The sequence below is a fragment of the Megalobrama amblycephala genome, linkage group LG1 (genome assembly GCF_018812025.1).
Source record: "Megalobrama amblycephala isolate DHTTF-2021 linkage group LG1, ASM1881202v1, whole genome shotgun sequence".
Lineage (NCBI taxonomy): Eukaryota > Metazoa > Chordata > Actinopteri > Cypriniformes > Xenocyprididae > Megalobrama > Megalobrama amblycephala.
Genome location: NC_063044.1, coordinates 66,365,468 through 66,384,060, shown reverse-complemented (window position 1 = coordinate 66,384,060; position 18,593 = coordinate 66,365,468). Strand labels below are relative to the sequence as shown.

At 41.3% G+C, this 18,593-nt stretch overlaps 1 protein-coding gene across 4 annotated transcripts; it reads left to right on the top strand.

Annotated features, from left to right (window-relative positions):
* The first annotated feature begins 1,256 nt into the window (after nucleotides 1–1,256).
* LOC125280211 (serine/arginine repetitive matrix protein 2-like) lies at nucleotides 1,257–18,059 on the top strand. 4 transcript variants are annotated; one of them, XM_048210578.1, is made up of 9 exons: nucleotides 1,257–1,382; nucleotides 4,840–4,908; nucleotides 7,743–7,948; nucleotides 8,208–8,304; nucleotides 10,184–10,316; nucleotides 11,274–12,098; nucleotides 12,243–12,617; nucleotides 15,171–15,330; nucleotides 17,377–18,059. In XM_048210578.1, the coding sequence occupies exons 2-9, from the start codon at nucleotides 4,904–4,906 to the stop codon at nucleotides 17,529–17,531; spliced, it is 1,956 nt and encodes a 651-aa protein (XP_048066535.1). In that variant the 5' UTR covers nucleotides 1,257–1,382; nucleotides 4,840–4,903; the 3' UTR covers nucleotides 17,532–18,059. The 4 variants fall into 4 exon arrangements, 2 of the variants coding, with proteins under 2 accessions (XP_048066535.1, XP_048066544.1); XM_048210587.1 differs by lacking the exon at nucleotides 17,377–18,059 and adding an exon at nucleotides 16,741–16,784; XR_007187554.1 differs by lacking the exons at nucleotides 7,743–7,948; nucleotides 8,208–8,304; nucleotides 10,184–10,316; ... (1 more) ...; nucleotides 12,243–12,617; nucleotides 17,377–18,059 and having other exon boundaries at nucleotides 15,187–15,326.
* Nucleotides 18,060–18,593: the final 534 nt, after the last annotated feature.

Here is an 18,593-nt window from a genome sequence, read left to right as displayed (position 1 = left end):
CCTCAAACGCGCATATGTTATGGGCGTGGCGAAAAAATGCTGAACTACCTGCTATTACTGGCTGTAGTTTTAAGCCTCTGGCCAAAAAAGCCTCTGATGACGCAAAATGACGATTTTTGCTTCATCGGAGGCTTTTTTACAGAATAAAAATGCATAAATCTCTCATCTCGGGCTGATATGAAGTGGGAAAGCATGGTAATTCGAAAATACTAGTGGTATTCTACTAATACAAAGCTTAATGCTAAATCCTGAAGTATCCCTAAGGAAATAAATCTTAAATGAGAAAAAAATGAGGGAAAAACACTTGTTTTGCATCTTATCAATTGATTAATAGATTGTTGGCATGTTAACTTCTGGTAAAGGAAAACATAATTTCCAGCCCTAGTCTGGAGAAGTGACGGTGACATCAGTGGTTAAAAGTAACTAATACTCTGAATATGTTCTTTTTAATTTTTTTTTTTTAATTTTTTTTTTACAAACTGTACTTTTACTTCAGTATTTCTCTAACACCGGTACTTTTACTCGTAATTGAGTAATATTTTAGCAATGCACTTAATTGACCCTTCGCAAAGACCCGCCCCCCTTAGTTACTGTTGCTTTGTCCGACAAGCCGTGGCGCTGTCACCCCACACGCAGTGAAAAATACATCGCGGAACAAAGAGGATACTGACATCGACAGACAAGACAGAGCAGGTTACTTATGATATTAAACAAAGTCCCAGCTTTCAAACAGTGTAGTTATTAAAGAAATTCAAACAATAAAAACCGTTTTGTTGCTCTTTAATTTGTCGTGACCATGGTCGTGACAGATTGCAGTAGATCCTCAGCTCAACCGCTCGTGAACTGATCATCTCTTCCTATTAGTCCATTTATAGCATCAAATAAACATGAATGAACATGAGAATGAATGTTGTTTCAAACGCGGAAAGACGTCAGTACACACAATTTTTCAAGTTTAACTCCACCAAGGTTAATCTTTTAACTACTGGCTGCTTTGTCCGACAATATGGCGGATTCGGCGTTCTGATTGGTTAGATCGCTTGTCAATCAAACTCCCGGCGAAAGGTCAATTGTACTTGACTAGATTTTCAGTACTCTCCACCACTGCCTGTTATGCACAACAACACCTAATTAGGCTCATTCATAATGAAGCCAGCGAAGCAGTTAAGTCGTTTGTTAATTCTCTCACATATCCTTTAATTTACGAATTTTACTGTATTAAATTGTTATTTGGTCAGGCAGTTCGGACATCTCTGGGGCCTGTATGCCGTTTCGCGCTCAAAACGTTAACAGTCCATTCGGAATCGGAAAGCAAGCTGGCTGTGACTTGGAGGTGAAGCGCATATTTCTTCCGACCAACGCCGAATTTCCATAAAATTAAGGTAAGTTGAAATATTATGTTGCCATAAAAATAACACTGCAGATTGTACAGTAGTCTGTGTTTTTGGTTTGTGCTGTTTAATCTGATGTAGAATCTAACCAAAAGGAAAAACAGCGGGTTTGGTTTAGCTATAGGGCTGGACAATAATTCAGTATCAATATATCACAATATACTTTTATTCAATAACGGTGATATTATAAAATATATTCATCATTATTTCACTTCAAATTCATCTGAGTCAATATCAGATTCAGAGTTTGGTTCCGTCCCGAACCCTTCCTCTTTTCTTTGTCTTTTCTTCTGTACTGGTCTATCCAAGTCAAACGGCATCTGAAATGAGAGGGTGGGACTTGATTTCATTCTTCGGGAATTGATTGGAAGTTGGGCGTTGCTAACAAAATGGAGGCAGATATGAATTACTCACTCCGAGCACTCACGTTACTGCAAGAGCTTTATTGAGGATGACGAGGACGGTTAACGGCACTAAACAGCGAGAGAGACTGACTGACTGACTGACGGTGCGTGTCGGCGCGGAGCGAGCGAGTGTTTTCGGTTCATTCTTATGGAAGTTGAGCCGCACGTAAGTTTAGTGTGACGCTCAACTTCCATAGGAATGAATCTAAAAATGCTCTGGTCGCTTGCTCTGCTCCAGTGGACACGCAGCCTGACTGACTGAGCGTGTTGCAGGTTCCGTTTCATGTTTACTGTACACCCCAATGACTGGCATGAGCGGTGTTTAATGCATTAATCTCTATAAAGTGAAGCACAGCATTTATCCCATACGTCACTGCAATTCCAGATAGCTCCACCCTTGCGCCATAGCATGTGACAGAAAGAGACGATGAGTCGTTTTGAAGGGGGATGGGAGGTTAATGATTTTGATTAAAGATTATGAGGGCACATTAATTTTAAAAAAATAATTAAGTTCACGGATAAATTATTGATAATAAATACTACAATATTCCATAAAAAAATAAGAATTGTCAATTTTGATTTCATGCCGACTTTAAACATAAAAAACATATTGCACATATTGCATAACACATACTTCAACATATTGCACTGTCCCCACCTTTTGCTCTAAGAATAAATTGGAACAAATCAAATCAAACTAAATGTGTAAGCAAACAGTCTCAAATGTTTTGGGCTTGTAAACATCATAATGTCGGTCTCCCTGTGCATCTTGCTGGCTTCTATCGTTAGTTGTAGTGTTGCAGTTACAACTGCACTAGCAGCTAATACAAAATGAAGGATAAATATTGACTAAGGTTGAATTTTGTTTGCTTGCAAAACCCAAAGAGCAAATATAGCTGCAGATATCTTATTATAAAAATATAAGAATTATTAAAACTCGTAAAATATTCTGACAAAGGAGCTAAATAAATGATAATTGTATAATAATAATATAATTACCTACATTTTAAGTATATGAAAGTAAAACAAGCACAGCCAATTTGATGGAGCTGAATTAAAGGGATAGTTCACCCAAAAATGAAAATTTGATGTTTATCTGCTTACCCCCAGGGCATCCAAGATGTAGGTGACTTTTTTTCTTCAGTCGAACACAAATGATGATTTTTAACTGCAACCGCTGACGTCTGTCAGTCAAATAATAGAAGTGGATGGGAACTTCTACTATAACAGTAAATAAAACTTCCATAGACAAATCCAAATTAAACCCTGCGGCTCGTGACGACACATTGATGTCCTAAGACACGAAACGATCGGTTTGTGCGAGAAACCGAACAGTATTTATATCATTTTTTACCTCTAATACACCACTATGTCCAACTCCGTTCAGCTTCCGGTTAGTGAGGTCTGATCGCGCTCTGACAACGGAAGTGATGTCTCGCGCTCATTGAAGTATATGGGCGAGACATCACTTCCGTCATCAGAACGCGTTTTTTGACCTCACTAACAGGAAGCTGAACGCAGTTGGACATAGTGGTGTATTAGAGGTAAAAAATGATATAAATACTGTTCAGTTTCTCGCACAAACCGATCGTTTCGTGTCTTAGGACATCAATGTGTCGTCACGAGCCGCAGGGTTTAATTTGGATTTGTCTGTCGTGTTTTATTTACTGTTATAGTTGAAGTTCCTATCCACTGCTATTATTTGACTGACAGACGGCAGCGGTTGCAGTTAAAAATCATAATTTGCGTTTGACTGAAGAAACAAATTCACCCACATCTTGGATGCCCTGGGGGTAAGCAGATAAACATCAAATTTTCATTTTTGGGTGAACTATCCCTTTAATATCAGCCTTATCCCAGGAACATCACAGTTGATGCTCATGATGCCAAACCACTCAGATGTTCCTTGGAGTCATAAGGCTGATATTAATTTAAGCTCCATCAAATTGGTTGTGCTTGTTTTACTTTCATATACTTAAAATGTAGGTAATTATATTATTATTATTATTATACAATTATCATTTATTTAGCTCCTTTGTCAGAATATTTTATGAGTTTTAATAATTATTATATTTTAATAATAAGATATCTGCAGCTATATTTTCTCTTTGGGTTATGCAAGCAAACAAAATTCAACCTTAGTCAATATTTATCCTTCATTTTGTATTAGTGCAGTTGTAACTGCAACACTACAACTAACGATAGAAGCCAGCAAGATGCACAGGGAGACCGGGGCTCATCCCCCTTTTTATGTAGGTAAAACATGGCCGAGAGGAGGGAGAGATAGGCCGATTCATACAAAAAGTAAATACAAATGTAAATCTAAAACCAATGAGGCACAGTGTTCGGTCAGTATAGACATAAATCCATAAACAAATAAACATATCCATTTTTTAAGGACAGGCTAATGTGTTTTATAAAAAAATAAATAAATTAAAATCAAGTGAACATGTTTCCTGTAAACCAAGGGCAGGCACATAGCAGCAGTTAAACAGTGAACACAACAAATATTAAGTGAATTTTGTGAAGTACATTCAGTGGACAACTGCACAGTCTGTTGCAAAAGAACTTTACAATTCTCACCAGTCTGAAATTATTCGCTGTATCCAGGCTAAAAAGCTCCCAAACTTTAGCTGCTGTACAGGACACCGCCATTACTGTATGCTACCGCTCGGCAGAGATGCTATTGTGCATGTGCAAGATTGTAGTGAGATGCGTTGGAAAAACATGTCTGGCGACAATTGTCCACAATGGAATTCATTGTCGACTATTTCTATTATCGATTTTTGTCGAAAACATTGATGAATCGTTGCAGCCCTAATACGCATATTGCTGAGTGACACGTGAGCCTTGCTCATCGTGGACGCTTGCACACACTAATGTCCCTGTGTGCTCTGCACGCATACACATGCACACAGACACACGCGCACACACACACTTAGTGTCATGTAAGCTGGTTATTTGATGTTAAATGGTTACTTATCTTTTTATTGAAAGCTCCTGTTGAACACTGATTTGCTCAATTTTTGTCTAATTTCATTAAGGTCTTGCCAGCCAGAAGACAGGAGCCAACCAGACAGGAGGAGGTGTACCCTGTTGTTCATAAATATGGCGTAAGTCTCCATACATCGACCCTAAAGTTTCCTTTAAATGCTCCTGATATGTTACAAGACATTGACAAATTATGTTAATTTAAAATGCTTATGACTTATATCACAGTAGTTTAACTGGGATATTCTCATTTCAAAAGCAGAGGTGCAGCCCACAACTGATATTGTTTACATTTGATATTTGATGAAAGTTCCCAATCAGGGAGAGGAGGGCTCTAAAGTATTCAGAATTTGGGTGGATATTTTATTTAACCCATTTTGCCCATTTTTATCAATTTCTTACATGAAGGGTTTTTCCTCCATAGAGATTTCGGTGGCGGCCGCCACCACGTTATTTCTTGCCGCCACCGCCTCACGATGAGGAAATCCAAAAATAAATACTTCAAGCGCTGTCTGTCGGGTGCGCTGTTTTTTTTATTATTCTGCGTGACCCATGCTATTTCTGGATCTTACAGTTACGCTAGCACCCCCCCACCGTCATAGCTATGATCTCACCATGCTGCGTGCTCCGCGAGGGGTTACCGCCACTCTCATTTTTTGGCCAAGGAGAAACCCTGATATTGCTCAATTAAACATGATTGTAGTATCAGTTCTAGCCACAATCTTACATATGACTCCTTTAAACAGACCATCACAGATTAGGGATGTGTCACGATCTTTGGATATTGGAATATATTATCTCTGAGCCACAATTAATTTCAGCAGGTCTTTAACTTAAACACCTCAATATGTCTGTCGGTTTCATATAGTACAAAAGCTTTGTCTGTTACAGATCAAAAAGAAAAATGAATTATGATGACAGTCGTTGGACTAAACGAAGACGTGTTAAAATGAAAGTACAGGAGCACTTGAAGTTTTTGGAAGACTGCCATAATGACGAGGACATTGTGCCAACAAATATGGATTTAATTGCATCAGAGGAAGAGTTGGAGTCTCATGGAAGTAACAATTCAAATGACAGACAGATCTGTGGACATCATAGTGAAGAGTTGGGGTCTCAAAGTTATGACTCACATTCTGAAGTTGTTTCCAAACACAGTTTTGAAGCCACAAATGATCAGACTGATTCGGAAAGCATAGGTAACAAATCAGACCCTTGTAGGAAATTGGGAGACTGGGCAGTAAATCACAATATTTCACATAGTGCCCTGTCAGAGTTGTTGCACTTATTAGTGCAGTGTGGCTTAGAGTTACCAAAAGATCCAAGAACTCTTTTGTCAACCTCAACAACCTACGAAATCAAAGACATCGGAACTGGATGCTACTGCCATATTGGAGTGTCTAACTTAATCATTTCAGCGCTGTCAAAGGAAGCACATTCCTCAGTAGACACTATAACACTGCGCATTAACATTGATGGTATACCCCTCTCAGGCAGCTCTAAACAGGAGTTATGGCCTATTCTGGCTAAGATCAAGGAACTTCCCAGAGCTAATGTTAGTGTCATTGGTCTGTTTGCAGGCCCAACAAAGCCTCAATCGGTTCATGAATACCTGAAGGATTTCATTGAGGAGTTGAAGGTATTAATGCGTGATGGTCTAGAATACAATGAAAGACATTACAATGTTGCTCTTCCAGATGCATTTATTTGTGATGCACCTGCTCGTGCCTACTTGAAATGCATCAAAGGTCACACTGGCTACAGCTCCTGTGAGCGATGTACTGAGTATGGGGTTCATTTAGGTACAGTTGTGTTTCCAGAATTGACTGCACCGCTTCGGACAGACTTGACCTTTGATCAGCAGCTTGATAGTGAACATCACCATAATGATATAGTCTCACCGCTACAAGAGCTTGGCATTACAATGGTCTCAAGCTTTGTCCTTGACTATATGCATTTGGTATGCTTAGGACATGTTAGAAGAATTGTACATCTTTGGACCAAGGGACCTTTAAGTAGTCGTCTTTCTGCTTCCACAATCAACATGATTTCTGATCACTTGGAATCAATCAGAGCAAATCTCCCACGGAATTTTTCACGTAAGCCAAGGTCACTTCGAGAATACAGAAAATGGAAGGCCACTGAATATCGGCAGTTTCTGTTGTACACAGGTCCTGTGGTACTGAAAGGACACCTACCAACAAGGCTGTACAAAAACTTTATGCTACTTTCAGTTGCAATGAGGATACTTCTCAGTCCAGCCTTGTGCTCTAAGCACTGTGAATATGCAGACAAGCTACTGAAATGTTATGTGACAAATTTTGGGCAGATATATGGATCAGAGCAGCTAGTCTATAACACTCACTCACTCATCCATCTTGCTGATGATGCCAGAAACTTTGGTGCCCTAGACAACGTGTCATGTTTCCCTTTCGAAAACCATCTGGGGACTATGAAGCGGCTAGTGAGACGGCCCCAAGGCGCAGTTCAACAACTCGTAAGACGTCTCAGTGAAAAGCAGCGTTCACTCTCCCTTAAAAGTGGAAAAGAGAGGGCAAATAAGCCTCTACAACCACATTTCTCAGGTCCGACTCTCCCTGATGTTCCTGTCCGCATGCAGTACATGAAGTACAGACATGAGGGCAATATCATTTCTCGTCGTGAAGGCAGCAGTTGTTTTAATGTTAAGGGCAAAGTTGCTGTGGTGCGGAACATTGTTGAGTTAGTATCAGGGGGTATGTACGCAGTCTGTCAGTTTTATGAAAAAGAAGGCAGCTTTTACAACTACCCTATTGAGTCAACGTGTGTGGGGATTAGAACAGTGACACGGCTGTCTCACCAGCTGCACGGTGTGTCAGTCACAGATTTAACTGAGAGACTAATACTTCTGCCATTGCAGGATGGAGCTGTTGCATTTGTCCAATTACACAATCAGTAACCATTATGAACTTTGCAGCATGCCCCTGTTCTGTGTTGTCGAGTTCATTGACGAGACCTACGATGGCCAATCTGTGGTGGATATAATTCCAACATGTTGGATGACCGAAGAACAAAATGAGTGTTTCTGGCCATCAGGCCGTAATGTAACCAAGGCTGTGAAGGATCGACAGAAGCCAGAGGAATCGTGGCTGAAATACTCCATCAGGGTACTTGGATGGGCAGGTAAGAGGTTCTTTTCTGAATTTGACAAATACTCTGTCTGTCAATAAGGCATCAATTTCTATAAGTGCCAATAATGTACTTTTCAAATTTAGGCTGTAAAATTGTAATTTCTATATTCAATTGTCTTTTTCTGAACCAACATCAGTCATCATAAATCTCCAGGCATTTGAGATTATTTATGTGCAAATATCAAAATGATTATTTTTATCACGGTCAGTATAGATTGCATACTAATACCCTTTTTCCTTTTGTTATTAAGACACTTTAGAGGCTGCTCGCAAAAAATGTAAAAAAGCGGAGGCAACGTCTGACTTACAGACAGATGGTGATGATTTGCCTGCAAGGCGAAAAAGGAGGTAATGTAATACACAGAATATATAATGTTATATAATGTTATATAATTAACGTTGCAGAATTTCTGGCATTAAAGGAAAAGTACTGTTTTTTAACCTGTACTGTTTTTTTAAACCTTGTTTCTAGCATGTTTCTTTCATAAACTTACCCGGGGAAGTTAGATATTTAGATTCATGTCATTCCAGCAAAACGGTAGAGGTTGGGGCCAGTAAGCCTAAATAAAACATTATTCGTGACAAAACATCTTCTTTTCACCAGTATGTAGTTATGCATTGCTAGTGCTATCCCTCGATGACTTCAGAACAGCTTGTTTGTCATCCAGGCATTTTAAAAAAGATTTGTCAATACGAGCCGATGACGTCATTGCCGTTTGCCTCCACATGATTATTTTATTTCAGCCTTGTACACTACATCCAATGGCCTGCTAACTTGCTACTGCTAGTACAATATAGCAGAATATCTGATTTTGAGGATATGTTGGACATCTTCATTGTGCACAATTTTGTGGAAGTGACGTCATCGACGTCTTCTGTCAACCCAAAGCTATCTAGAACTAACCTTAGGCTTGTTTGCTGAATTTTTTAAAAAGCCCTGGAAGACAACCAAGCTGCTCCAAAGTCAACGAGGGATAGCACTAGCAATGTATAACTACATATTGGTGAAAAGAAGATGTGTTGTGACTGATAATGTTTTATTTAGACTGTAATGTTACTGGCCCTGACCTCTACTGTTTTGCTGGAATAGCACTCACTGAGATGGATGTAAATTTCTCGTGAACAACATCAGGTTACTCCAAACTTCTCCGGCTGAGTTTATGAACTTATTTCGTGCTAGAAATAAGGTCCAGGTTCAAAAAAACTTTTCCTTTCCCTTTAATTTCCATTTTTCATTTACGTCAAATATGGCAGTTGTTAGAAAAATTCCTTGAGCCACATACAGTATAAAAAACTCCTTTCAGTGGGAATATATCATAAAAAGCAATATTGATGCCAATATTTTAGAGTCCAAAACTAGATCAGTATGCCTCTTATGCCGCTTTTCCACTGCAACACGGTACGGCACGGTATGGCACGGTACAGCACCACACGCTTTGGACAACCAGGATGGTTTTTGTTTCCATACAGAAGGTAGTGTCGTTATGACCTGGAAGTGGGTGTAGTTGGCGTGGCGACACTGCTGTGACGTCGTTTTTATTAGATGGCATATGTACTGTCACGCCGTGGTCAGTAAAGTAAACACAACAATAGAGGCATTACAGGCGTTACTGCTGCTGTTGTTTGCTCTATGGCTTGTAGTCAGTGAAAACGCCAAAAGACAGAGCCAGGAACATTTAGAAGAGGCGAGGCTGTTGTGTTGTGTGTTCTGTTGTGTTTTACTCACATGGCGCGCTCGCTAAAATCACGCTTGATCTGCTGCCCCCCTGTTTATACCAGACACGTATTTCTCCACGACGGTCGGCAAGTGCTTCTGATCAGCTGTTGTCCTTGTAGAACATGTGCTGGGGATCATACAACTCCCTGTACTTCTCCACTTCTAGAATTAATTTTACACCGCTCATCTGGACTTGTCATCAACTCCTCTGCCTCTCTCTCACTTCCTTGTTTGTGTGTTTCGTCGCGCTTATTTTCTCTAACCAATCAGTGGACAGCAGCCTGTTACGTCACGTTTTGTGTTGGTTCAGCACGGTTAGAGCCACCTCTGAAACGGGTGCGAAAAATCGTAACGGGTCCCGGGTCTCCCAGTGAAAACACAAATAAAGCGTGCCCTGCGGAGCCGTTACGAAAATGTGCAGGGGAAAAGGGGCATAACAAACACCTCTAACTGCTTTTTTCAGTGTATTCTATTGTAAAAGTTTAAATGTATGCTTTTAACTGAATATAGAGCACCAAAACCCCTGCTGGCTTCCAGTGAGGAGGAAACGGACATTGAGGGAGATGTCTTGCCACCTACTCCTCCCGAGGCGTTTATGTCTAAGAAAATGTGTGGTGCAGGTGAAGCCCGGACAAAAAACAGGGTTAGTGATTAAGTGTGTGAAGTGATTAAGTGAAACAAGACCTACAATAGGTATATTGGCCTACAAAAGGAGAAGTGAAAATGTCCCTCCTTCAATGAGAAATGTAGATAGGCTATATGGTCAGGATTTAATTTATTTTTAATTTAATTGATGCACTGACCCATCCATTGACTTTCGAGTGATTGCCCGCATACCGCCTTGCATTCGATTGTTTATAGTGTCAGACAGAAAATTCTGAAATGCTGTTTCATTCATTCAGTAGGCTGTATTGTAAGACATTAATATTTTAAGACACCTTATATATCTTCATTTTCTCTTGCTCTTCTCTCAACAATATACATGGAGAGCATCTCTCGACCCATCGGAAACGTCTTGCAACCCCCTTGGGGGTCGCAATCCCTAGGATAAGAACCATTGGCCTAGGCTACGTTTTGTCGCCCAATGATAAAGATCCTTAGCTCTGGTAAAAGAGCTAGAAGATTAGGCTACTCGATTTCAGTAGCCTAATCTTCAAATGAAAGCCGATAGTTATTGAAATGTGAATCTGCAGACTTGTATGATTTAATTACAAGCAACCTGCATGATGGCTAAATTGCTGCAATTTGTATTTTGACAATGTAGCCTATATTTCTGCAGAATCATAAAGCTCCTTAACTTCTAAAGCGCTGCAACAGCCTTTGGTGACATGTAAAAAAGTAGGCTAGTCTAAGTATCCTAGACGGAACAATGCTCTCTGCAGCACAGAAGTCAGCATCAATCCGATTAAGCCAATCTAGCCGCAAACCCTGCAAATCACCATTAACCACTGACATTGCGCTACAAGACCTTTGACCTATGATGTGTTGGTCTAGTTATTTAATGGTAGTGTTGTTTTTTTAATTTGCTTTTACCGGTATTTCTTCCTCTTAGGATATTGAAATGGTGTTAATGCTGTACTTCTGCTTTCATATTGTGCAGAGGACAAGCCGCAGCCCTCATGTGTCCCAGAGGGGACTCAGCAGCCCTCATGTGTCTCGTAGGGGAAGCCGCAGCCCTCGTGTGTCCCAGAGAGGAAGCCGCAGTCCTCGTGTGTCCCAGAGGGGACTCAGCAGCCCTCATCTGTCTCATAGGGGACGCCGCAGTCCTCGTGTGTCCCAGAGAGGACTCAGCAGCCCTCATCTGTCTCATAGGGGACGCCGCAGTCCTCGTGTGTCCCAGAGAGGACTCAGCAGCCCTCATGTGTCTCATAGGGGAAGCCGCAGTCCTCGTGTGTCCCAGAGAGGACTCAGCAGCCCTCATCTGTCCCAGAGGGGAGGCCGCAGCCCTCGTGTGTCCCAGAGAGGACTCAGCAGCCCTCATCTGTCCCAGAGGGGAGGCCGCAGCCCTTGTGTGTCCCAGAGGGGACACAGCAGCCCTCATGTGTCTCATAGGGGAAGCCGCAGCCCTCGTGTGTCCCAGAGAAGAAGCCGCAGCCCTCATGTGTCCCAGAGAGGACTCAGCAGCCCTCATGTGTCTCATAGGGGAAGCCGCAGTCCTCGTGTGTCCCAGAGAGGACTCAGCAGCCCTCATCTGTCCCAGAGGGGAGGCCGCAGCCCTCGTGTGTCCCAGAGGGGACACAGCAGCCCTCATGTGTCTCATAGGGGAAGCCGCAGCCCTCGTGTGTCCCAGAGAAGCCGCAGCCCTCGTGTGTCCCAGAGAAGAAGCCGCAGCCCTCGTGTGTCCCAGAGGGGACTAAGCAGCCCTCACGTTTCCGGGTGGCGGAGCAGGTCCCAGGGTTCCCGCAGCCCCAACGTTTCTGGGAGGGTGAGCAAGTTCACAACGCCTTATGTTACAATGCATTATGAGCTTGTAGATGTGCCATTTCAGTATTTGTATTAGTTTTTTTGTTTCGTTTAGAGGTATTGAAATGTTCCTTAAAGTCAAAGTTTCTGCTTCCAAATTGTATAGGTAACCAGGGTCAGCCCAGCAAGACAGAGTCTGACCCCGAGAAACCCCTGTGGGTCCCCCACAAGTGGCCTCAGCATGAGCCTACTTGGCAGCAGCCCCACCCCGTCTCCTGGCCACAGAGCAGCCCAGTTACTGCGTGGCCAAAGTTTAGCCCCCCAAAAAATTGATGGAGCAATGTTCATCACACTAGTGACATTGCTAGAAGAAGTGAAGGACACACTGAAGCTGCATGGCCAGATGCTAAACACACTGCTCAAAAAAGATTCCATGCCAGTCATGGCGATACCGGATGGTGCTGTTTTCCCCCTGGCCAACGTTGAGGACGTTATCGCCATGAACGAGAAGCTCTCAGACCCTGAATTCATGTCTGCAGTGGTAAGTTTTTGGGGGCCAGATCCTATTGTTTTCCTGTGTTTTCTTTTCTTTCTTCTGACAAAATCCTTCCCATGCATAATGAATCACTAAACTTTGCAGAGTTCAAGACCCATGCCAGGTTGCTTCAAATCAACCATGTCTGCTACAACTTAACATTTTTCACCTACATGTAGTCCCAATACGGAAGAGACTTAAGTATACTTGAACATCAGTTCACTGCTGCATTGACTGATCTTAATTTCAAATCTGATGGTAATTGTCTTCAGCAAAACAGTCCTTAGCTAAATAGACAAGTTATTAAGACCATTATACTTGTATAGCTACAGTCGGCAAAATTGGATACGCCCCAACAGCCTTTCTCCCGCCCCGCCACATGCACCATATTAGGGATGGGCGATTATGGCCTAAAAAAATTATCACGATAATTTCAGCTATTTATTGCGATAACGATACCAATGACGATAATTATATATAATTTTGACGGACAGTAAAAAATCTGTCATAATCAATTATTACCCGTCATTTTAATTTTTATATTTTAATGATAAGACATTCAATAGCTTTTGATTTCGTCCACATTTTCATTTTTATTCATGAACTTGCAGGATAAGTTAATAGGCCTTGGCTATGCATTTATTTATATTATGAAAAGAAAGTTGAACAAAGACTGTCACTTCTCAGTTTTCATCTTGAACAGCTTGATCATCCTTTCCTCTTTACATACATGAAATACATGAAAATGTTGAAAGACACAGTAGCTTACCGAAATCATCAGTTCAGTCAGTGTCACAAACAATTTCACTTAACATTAAGTTAACTTATACCTCAGAATTTGTTGACCATAAACTTGATAGTCAGCAAGAAAAATAACAAAACAAACCATTTAAAACAAAACGAACTGGATTAGAAACTGAATTATGTAAGTATAAGTATGATAACTTTATTATTATAAAATAAACCTAAACTGAGTGCTTGCCTCTGGACACTGAACTCGCGCTCTGCTACTGGAGCGCACTCGCCACCTACTGGACAGAGGTGGGAATTACAGTTACAAGCTACATCAGCCTCAGTAATCTGTCAAAATGACGGAAGGCCTGCATATTTTTTCCGTCATTGCTAAAAAAAATCGGTTAACGTGACCTCCGATTGATTTTTTTTATATATATATATATCAAACGACCGCGGTGGCGCGGTTGTCATGCCGACCGTAACAGCCCTAACTGTATCAAAAAGTAACCCAACCAACTATGTCTTCAGATAGTTTACAAAATACAGCTGTGACGCAGCTCTCCGTGTACGCGCTTCGGATGAGTACACACAAATCTCCTCACAGTGCGCGCGAGTTCTCTTTTGCGTCTTACAGTTGAATGTTTAAAGTGGCAAGGTTTAAATGAGTTTAGTTTAAACACAGATAGCAGCGTGAGATGTTCAGGTCTCACCTGCACTCGCACGCTATCAACACCCGGGTGATGACAGCGTGAATGACATACGGCTCATTCATTGAACATTTGTGATTATGGTAGTTTGCTCCGCATCTGATTTTCTATAGCTAACCAAACCAGTTCCAAATTGTGGAGGTAGCTCCTGGCAACAAGCCTCACGTCTGCCTTCTGTCATGCTTGTTTTAACTCCGCACGAACAGTGAATCGCACAAAACTACGTCAACAACTAGACTTATCGTAATTATCGTGAGTAGACAAATTTTTATCGTGAGGAGAATTTTCAACGGTATTTATCGCAAACGATAATATCGCCCATCCCTACACCATATTGGGGAAAACAATGCTGATTTGCCCATTGACTCCCGTGTTATAATAGGCATTTTTCCGAACGCAGGATTGAGGACCCACGGTGATATTTTCACTCAGCAACCCACTTTTGTCTGCTGTTGAACCTGAAAAATCTCTAATATAAACTACGTAGTGATTGAGGTAATGAGATTGTTGGTTCCACCTGTTATTTTTGCTCCGCGTGTTTGTCATATAGGCTATTCATGGTCGATTATCCAGAGTTTAAGAATCTTAATCGAATTGTCACGTGTCGTATCAAGATCTTTATCGACTTTTTGGCACAGCCCTACTGGAGAGTGCCAAAATAACTTCCAGTCAAAAATATTGAGGGTGGACTTCTACACAAAATTATGCTTGATGGAAAATGTCTTCATTTCCCCATGGACATAATCATGGTCATTCTGTAGTAGATCACCCCCTTGAGGCAGTTTGGCTGTGAAGCTCTATGCTGAAAAGGGAAGACTGGCATTGTGAATATGGCCTATAGACTACGGTCTATAGGCCATATTCACAATGCCAGTCTTGTAGGTTTTAGGGAACTGGTATTTTATGCTATCAAGCACATAATTGGTTTAACACTTTTTTTATTATTATTATTATTATTATTATTGACATGCCAAAAATAAGGATGCCAGGTTTAAAGCGGGGTGTTTGGCTATGTAATGGGGACAGAGAATATTTTATGATATTTACTGACTTAATATGGTGTTTTCTGATCCTGTGACTTTAAATGTACTGTGCTCTATTACTGTATACTCTTAAGGTTGCCATGGTTGCAGACATAGGGGGTTCCTCACTTGAAGATGCCACTAGGAGGATGATGAAGTTCCTGATGGTGCCAGAACTGCAACGGCAGTACAACGTGACCGGACGGATGGGCAAGCTGTGCTTCAAAGATCTGCGTCTTTTTGAAGTTTTCTATGGTAGATTCAGTTTTTTAATTGCTCAATGAAACTTGTCTTTGGCCTTTCTTTTATTTATCCAAAGTTAAATGATACAGTAGTTTGTCAAAACACAATTTAGATGGAGATTATCAACATTTTAACATAACATTAAGGACAATTTCAGCCTTATAACCACTGGTCTGTTCCACATGCAACTCTCTAACCACTCGCCCAATTTGGTAGGTTTCATTCTACTGGCATGAGTGTAGTGCCCATTTTCGTGTCTTGTCAAAATATGCCAAATTTATGACTTGAATTATTACATTAATTTGCCTTAATGGCTGAAAAATCAACTTCAAGAATTGTTCTCCACAGAATCAGGATTCTTCTCTGCAAAATCCACACTTTAACAGTTAGTCTTATCTTTGAAGTATACTACAACTTTTCTCCAATACACTGTGTTTAAAAAATTCAAAAATGTGTAAGTGAACTGAACTAGTCCAGTGATACTTTAATTGTTTCTAGGGGGGCCCGTCAACACTTTAGCAGCATTGTGTAGGCCTATACTGTGTGCAGGTCCTACCTAAATCAATGGCGAATAAAATGTAGGTCTATAGACCCATTTTGGACCTACGTCATTGTGACGTTCCGATGGCATTTAGTAACGGAAGTAAGAGCCCCTCCATAGACTCTCGATAAGATTAGTTTAAGACTAAGGCAGTCAAAATCAAAAATGTTAACTTTTTAAAACAACATTCATGGTCTTGGAGAGATAAGATAAGAAAAACTTTATTGTCTGTCACAAGTGACAGAAATTTGTCTTCGTCAGGCTCAACAATATATAGATTTGAAAAAAAGAGAAAACAAATACACTCACTACAATAGCCACACAGTGGTACACAGTAACAAACAACAATAACCAGACAACAACAACAATGAACACAGGTCGGAGTTAAGGTGCTGGTTTCAGAATATTCAACTTAGTGATGGCTGTGGGAATGAAGGACTTCTTATAAACATTTTTACAGGCTAGTGGGACCTTGTAACGGCGACCTGATGGCAGTAACTGAAAGGATTGGTGAAGAGGGTGGGTGGGGTCTTGTGTGATGGTGGTGGCTTTCCTAAGTACTGAGTGAGTGTAAATATCTGATAGGGGGGTTTAGGGGGAGCCAATTATTTTGCCAGCCTGTGTTATTATTTGTGTGAGGTTTGTTTTGTATTTAGTGGTGAGTGCATTGTTCCAAGAAAATATGTTAAATGTGAGAGTGGATTCTATCAGTGATGTGTAGACTGTGGTTAAAATGTCCTTGCTGACATTAAAAGTCCTGAGCTTTCTCGGGTGGAGGCGCTGCTGGGCCTTCTTGTACACATATTCTGTGTGTTCGGAGAAAGAGAGGGATCCGTCTATTTCTGTTCCGAGTTATCTAAAAGATTTGACCTGTTCTACAGGTTGGCCATAAATGCTGATTGGCTGGAAAAGCTGTGTTTGTGTCGTGGTAAGTGTTCCTCTGGTACCACAACACAGTTCCTTGGTCTTTCCAATCTTGAGCTCGAGGAAACTTGCCTTAAAAGTCCTGGCCAGATTGCCATTGAATTCTGTATTCTTCACTAATACAAAATCATTATTCAATCACTTAATTATCTCATTACCTCCAACACTGATTAAGTGTTACATTAAACAGCCTGTAGTGTGCACACTAAGCAGTGTTCATTTCATCTGGGGAAATCCATGTGGGGCCTACATGGAAACTGGGTGCAAAACTGGCTGGGTCCCAGTTAGATAGCCCAGGTCAAACCCATTTGGGCCCCACATGGCTCTGCTGGCTGGGCCATATTCAGCCTAAATATATCGGGATATGACTTTTGGTCCACATCGCAGTAGTATCGCCTAGATGCAATGTATTTCAACATGTAATGGAAAAAGGGTTATATGTTGGCATAAAACTCCATGGTAAATGTCACCCTAGGGGTAACATTTTAGCTTACCACATGTGGAAATGTGTTACTTGAATGAATGATTTGAAGAGTTACAAGTTGGAGCAAAAAAGAACCTTGCTAAATTGACTTATGCTCCCTTGTTTTTAGGTGCACTGAAGAGTAATGCAATAACTGCAAACGTGAACCGAAAGGATGTGGAAATGGCACTGGGGAAATGGTTTACAGGCGCACGTGACCGTGGCGGGGAGAGGGCTGCAAGAGCCCTAAGACAAAAAAGAACGTCAACAACACAAACGCCATGACTGTTTTTGATGTATTTTTTTGGAGAGATGTTTTGTTTTCTGACATTTTTAAAAAATATATTTTTTTTATTTTATTTACCAGTAAGGTACCGGTATTTATTTACGGTTTTTTTTATTTTTCAGAGATTTTTTTTAAAATATATTTTTTAGTTTACTGTATGTTGTGACATTGTTTTTTTTAAGAGAATTTTTGTTGTTCAATTTAATATATTTCTTGCAGTTCAAAGCATCAAGTGTCTTGTATTTATCTTGTACTTACATTCATTCTTCATTTTTAATTTTTCTTAGATTGTTTCCTTAAATGAATGGTTGGGCTTACCTTGCATGAATTGCCCAGTTAGGACCAACATAAGATCCTTACAGAGCCCACTTTAAGCCCATATGGGCATTCACGGTTGAATCCTGGTGCAAGCCCACTTTAGGCAGGTGGGGCCCAAATGGGTCTGACATGAATTGCCCAGTTAAGACCCACATAAGACCCTTACAGATCCCACTTAAAACCCACCTGGGCATCCACGGCTGGCCCCCATGTGGATCCCGGGTGCAAGCCCACTTTAAACCTCTTCAGACTGGTGGGCCCTAAATGGGTCTGACATGAATTGCCCAGTTAAGACCCACATAAGACCCTTACAGATCCCACTTAAAACCCACCTGGGCATCCACGGCTGGCCCCCATGTGGATCCCGGGTGCAAGCCCACTTTAAACCCCATCAGACTGGTGGGCCCCAAATGGGTCTGACATGAATTGCCCAGTTAAGACCCACATAAGACCCTTACAGATCCCACTTAAAACCCACCTGGGCATCCACGGCTGGCCCCCATGTGGATCCCGGGTGCAAGCCCACTTTAAACCCCATCAGACTGGTGGGCCCCAAATGGGTCTGACATGAATTGCCCAGTTAAGACCCACATAAGACCCTTACAGATCCCACTTAAAACCCACCTGGGCATCCATGGCTGGCCCCCATGTGGATCCCGGGTGCAAGCCCACTTTAAACCCCATCAGACTGGTGGGCCCCAAATGGGTCTGTCATGAATTGCCCAGTTAAGACCCACATAAGA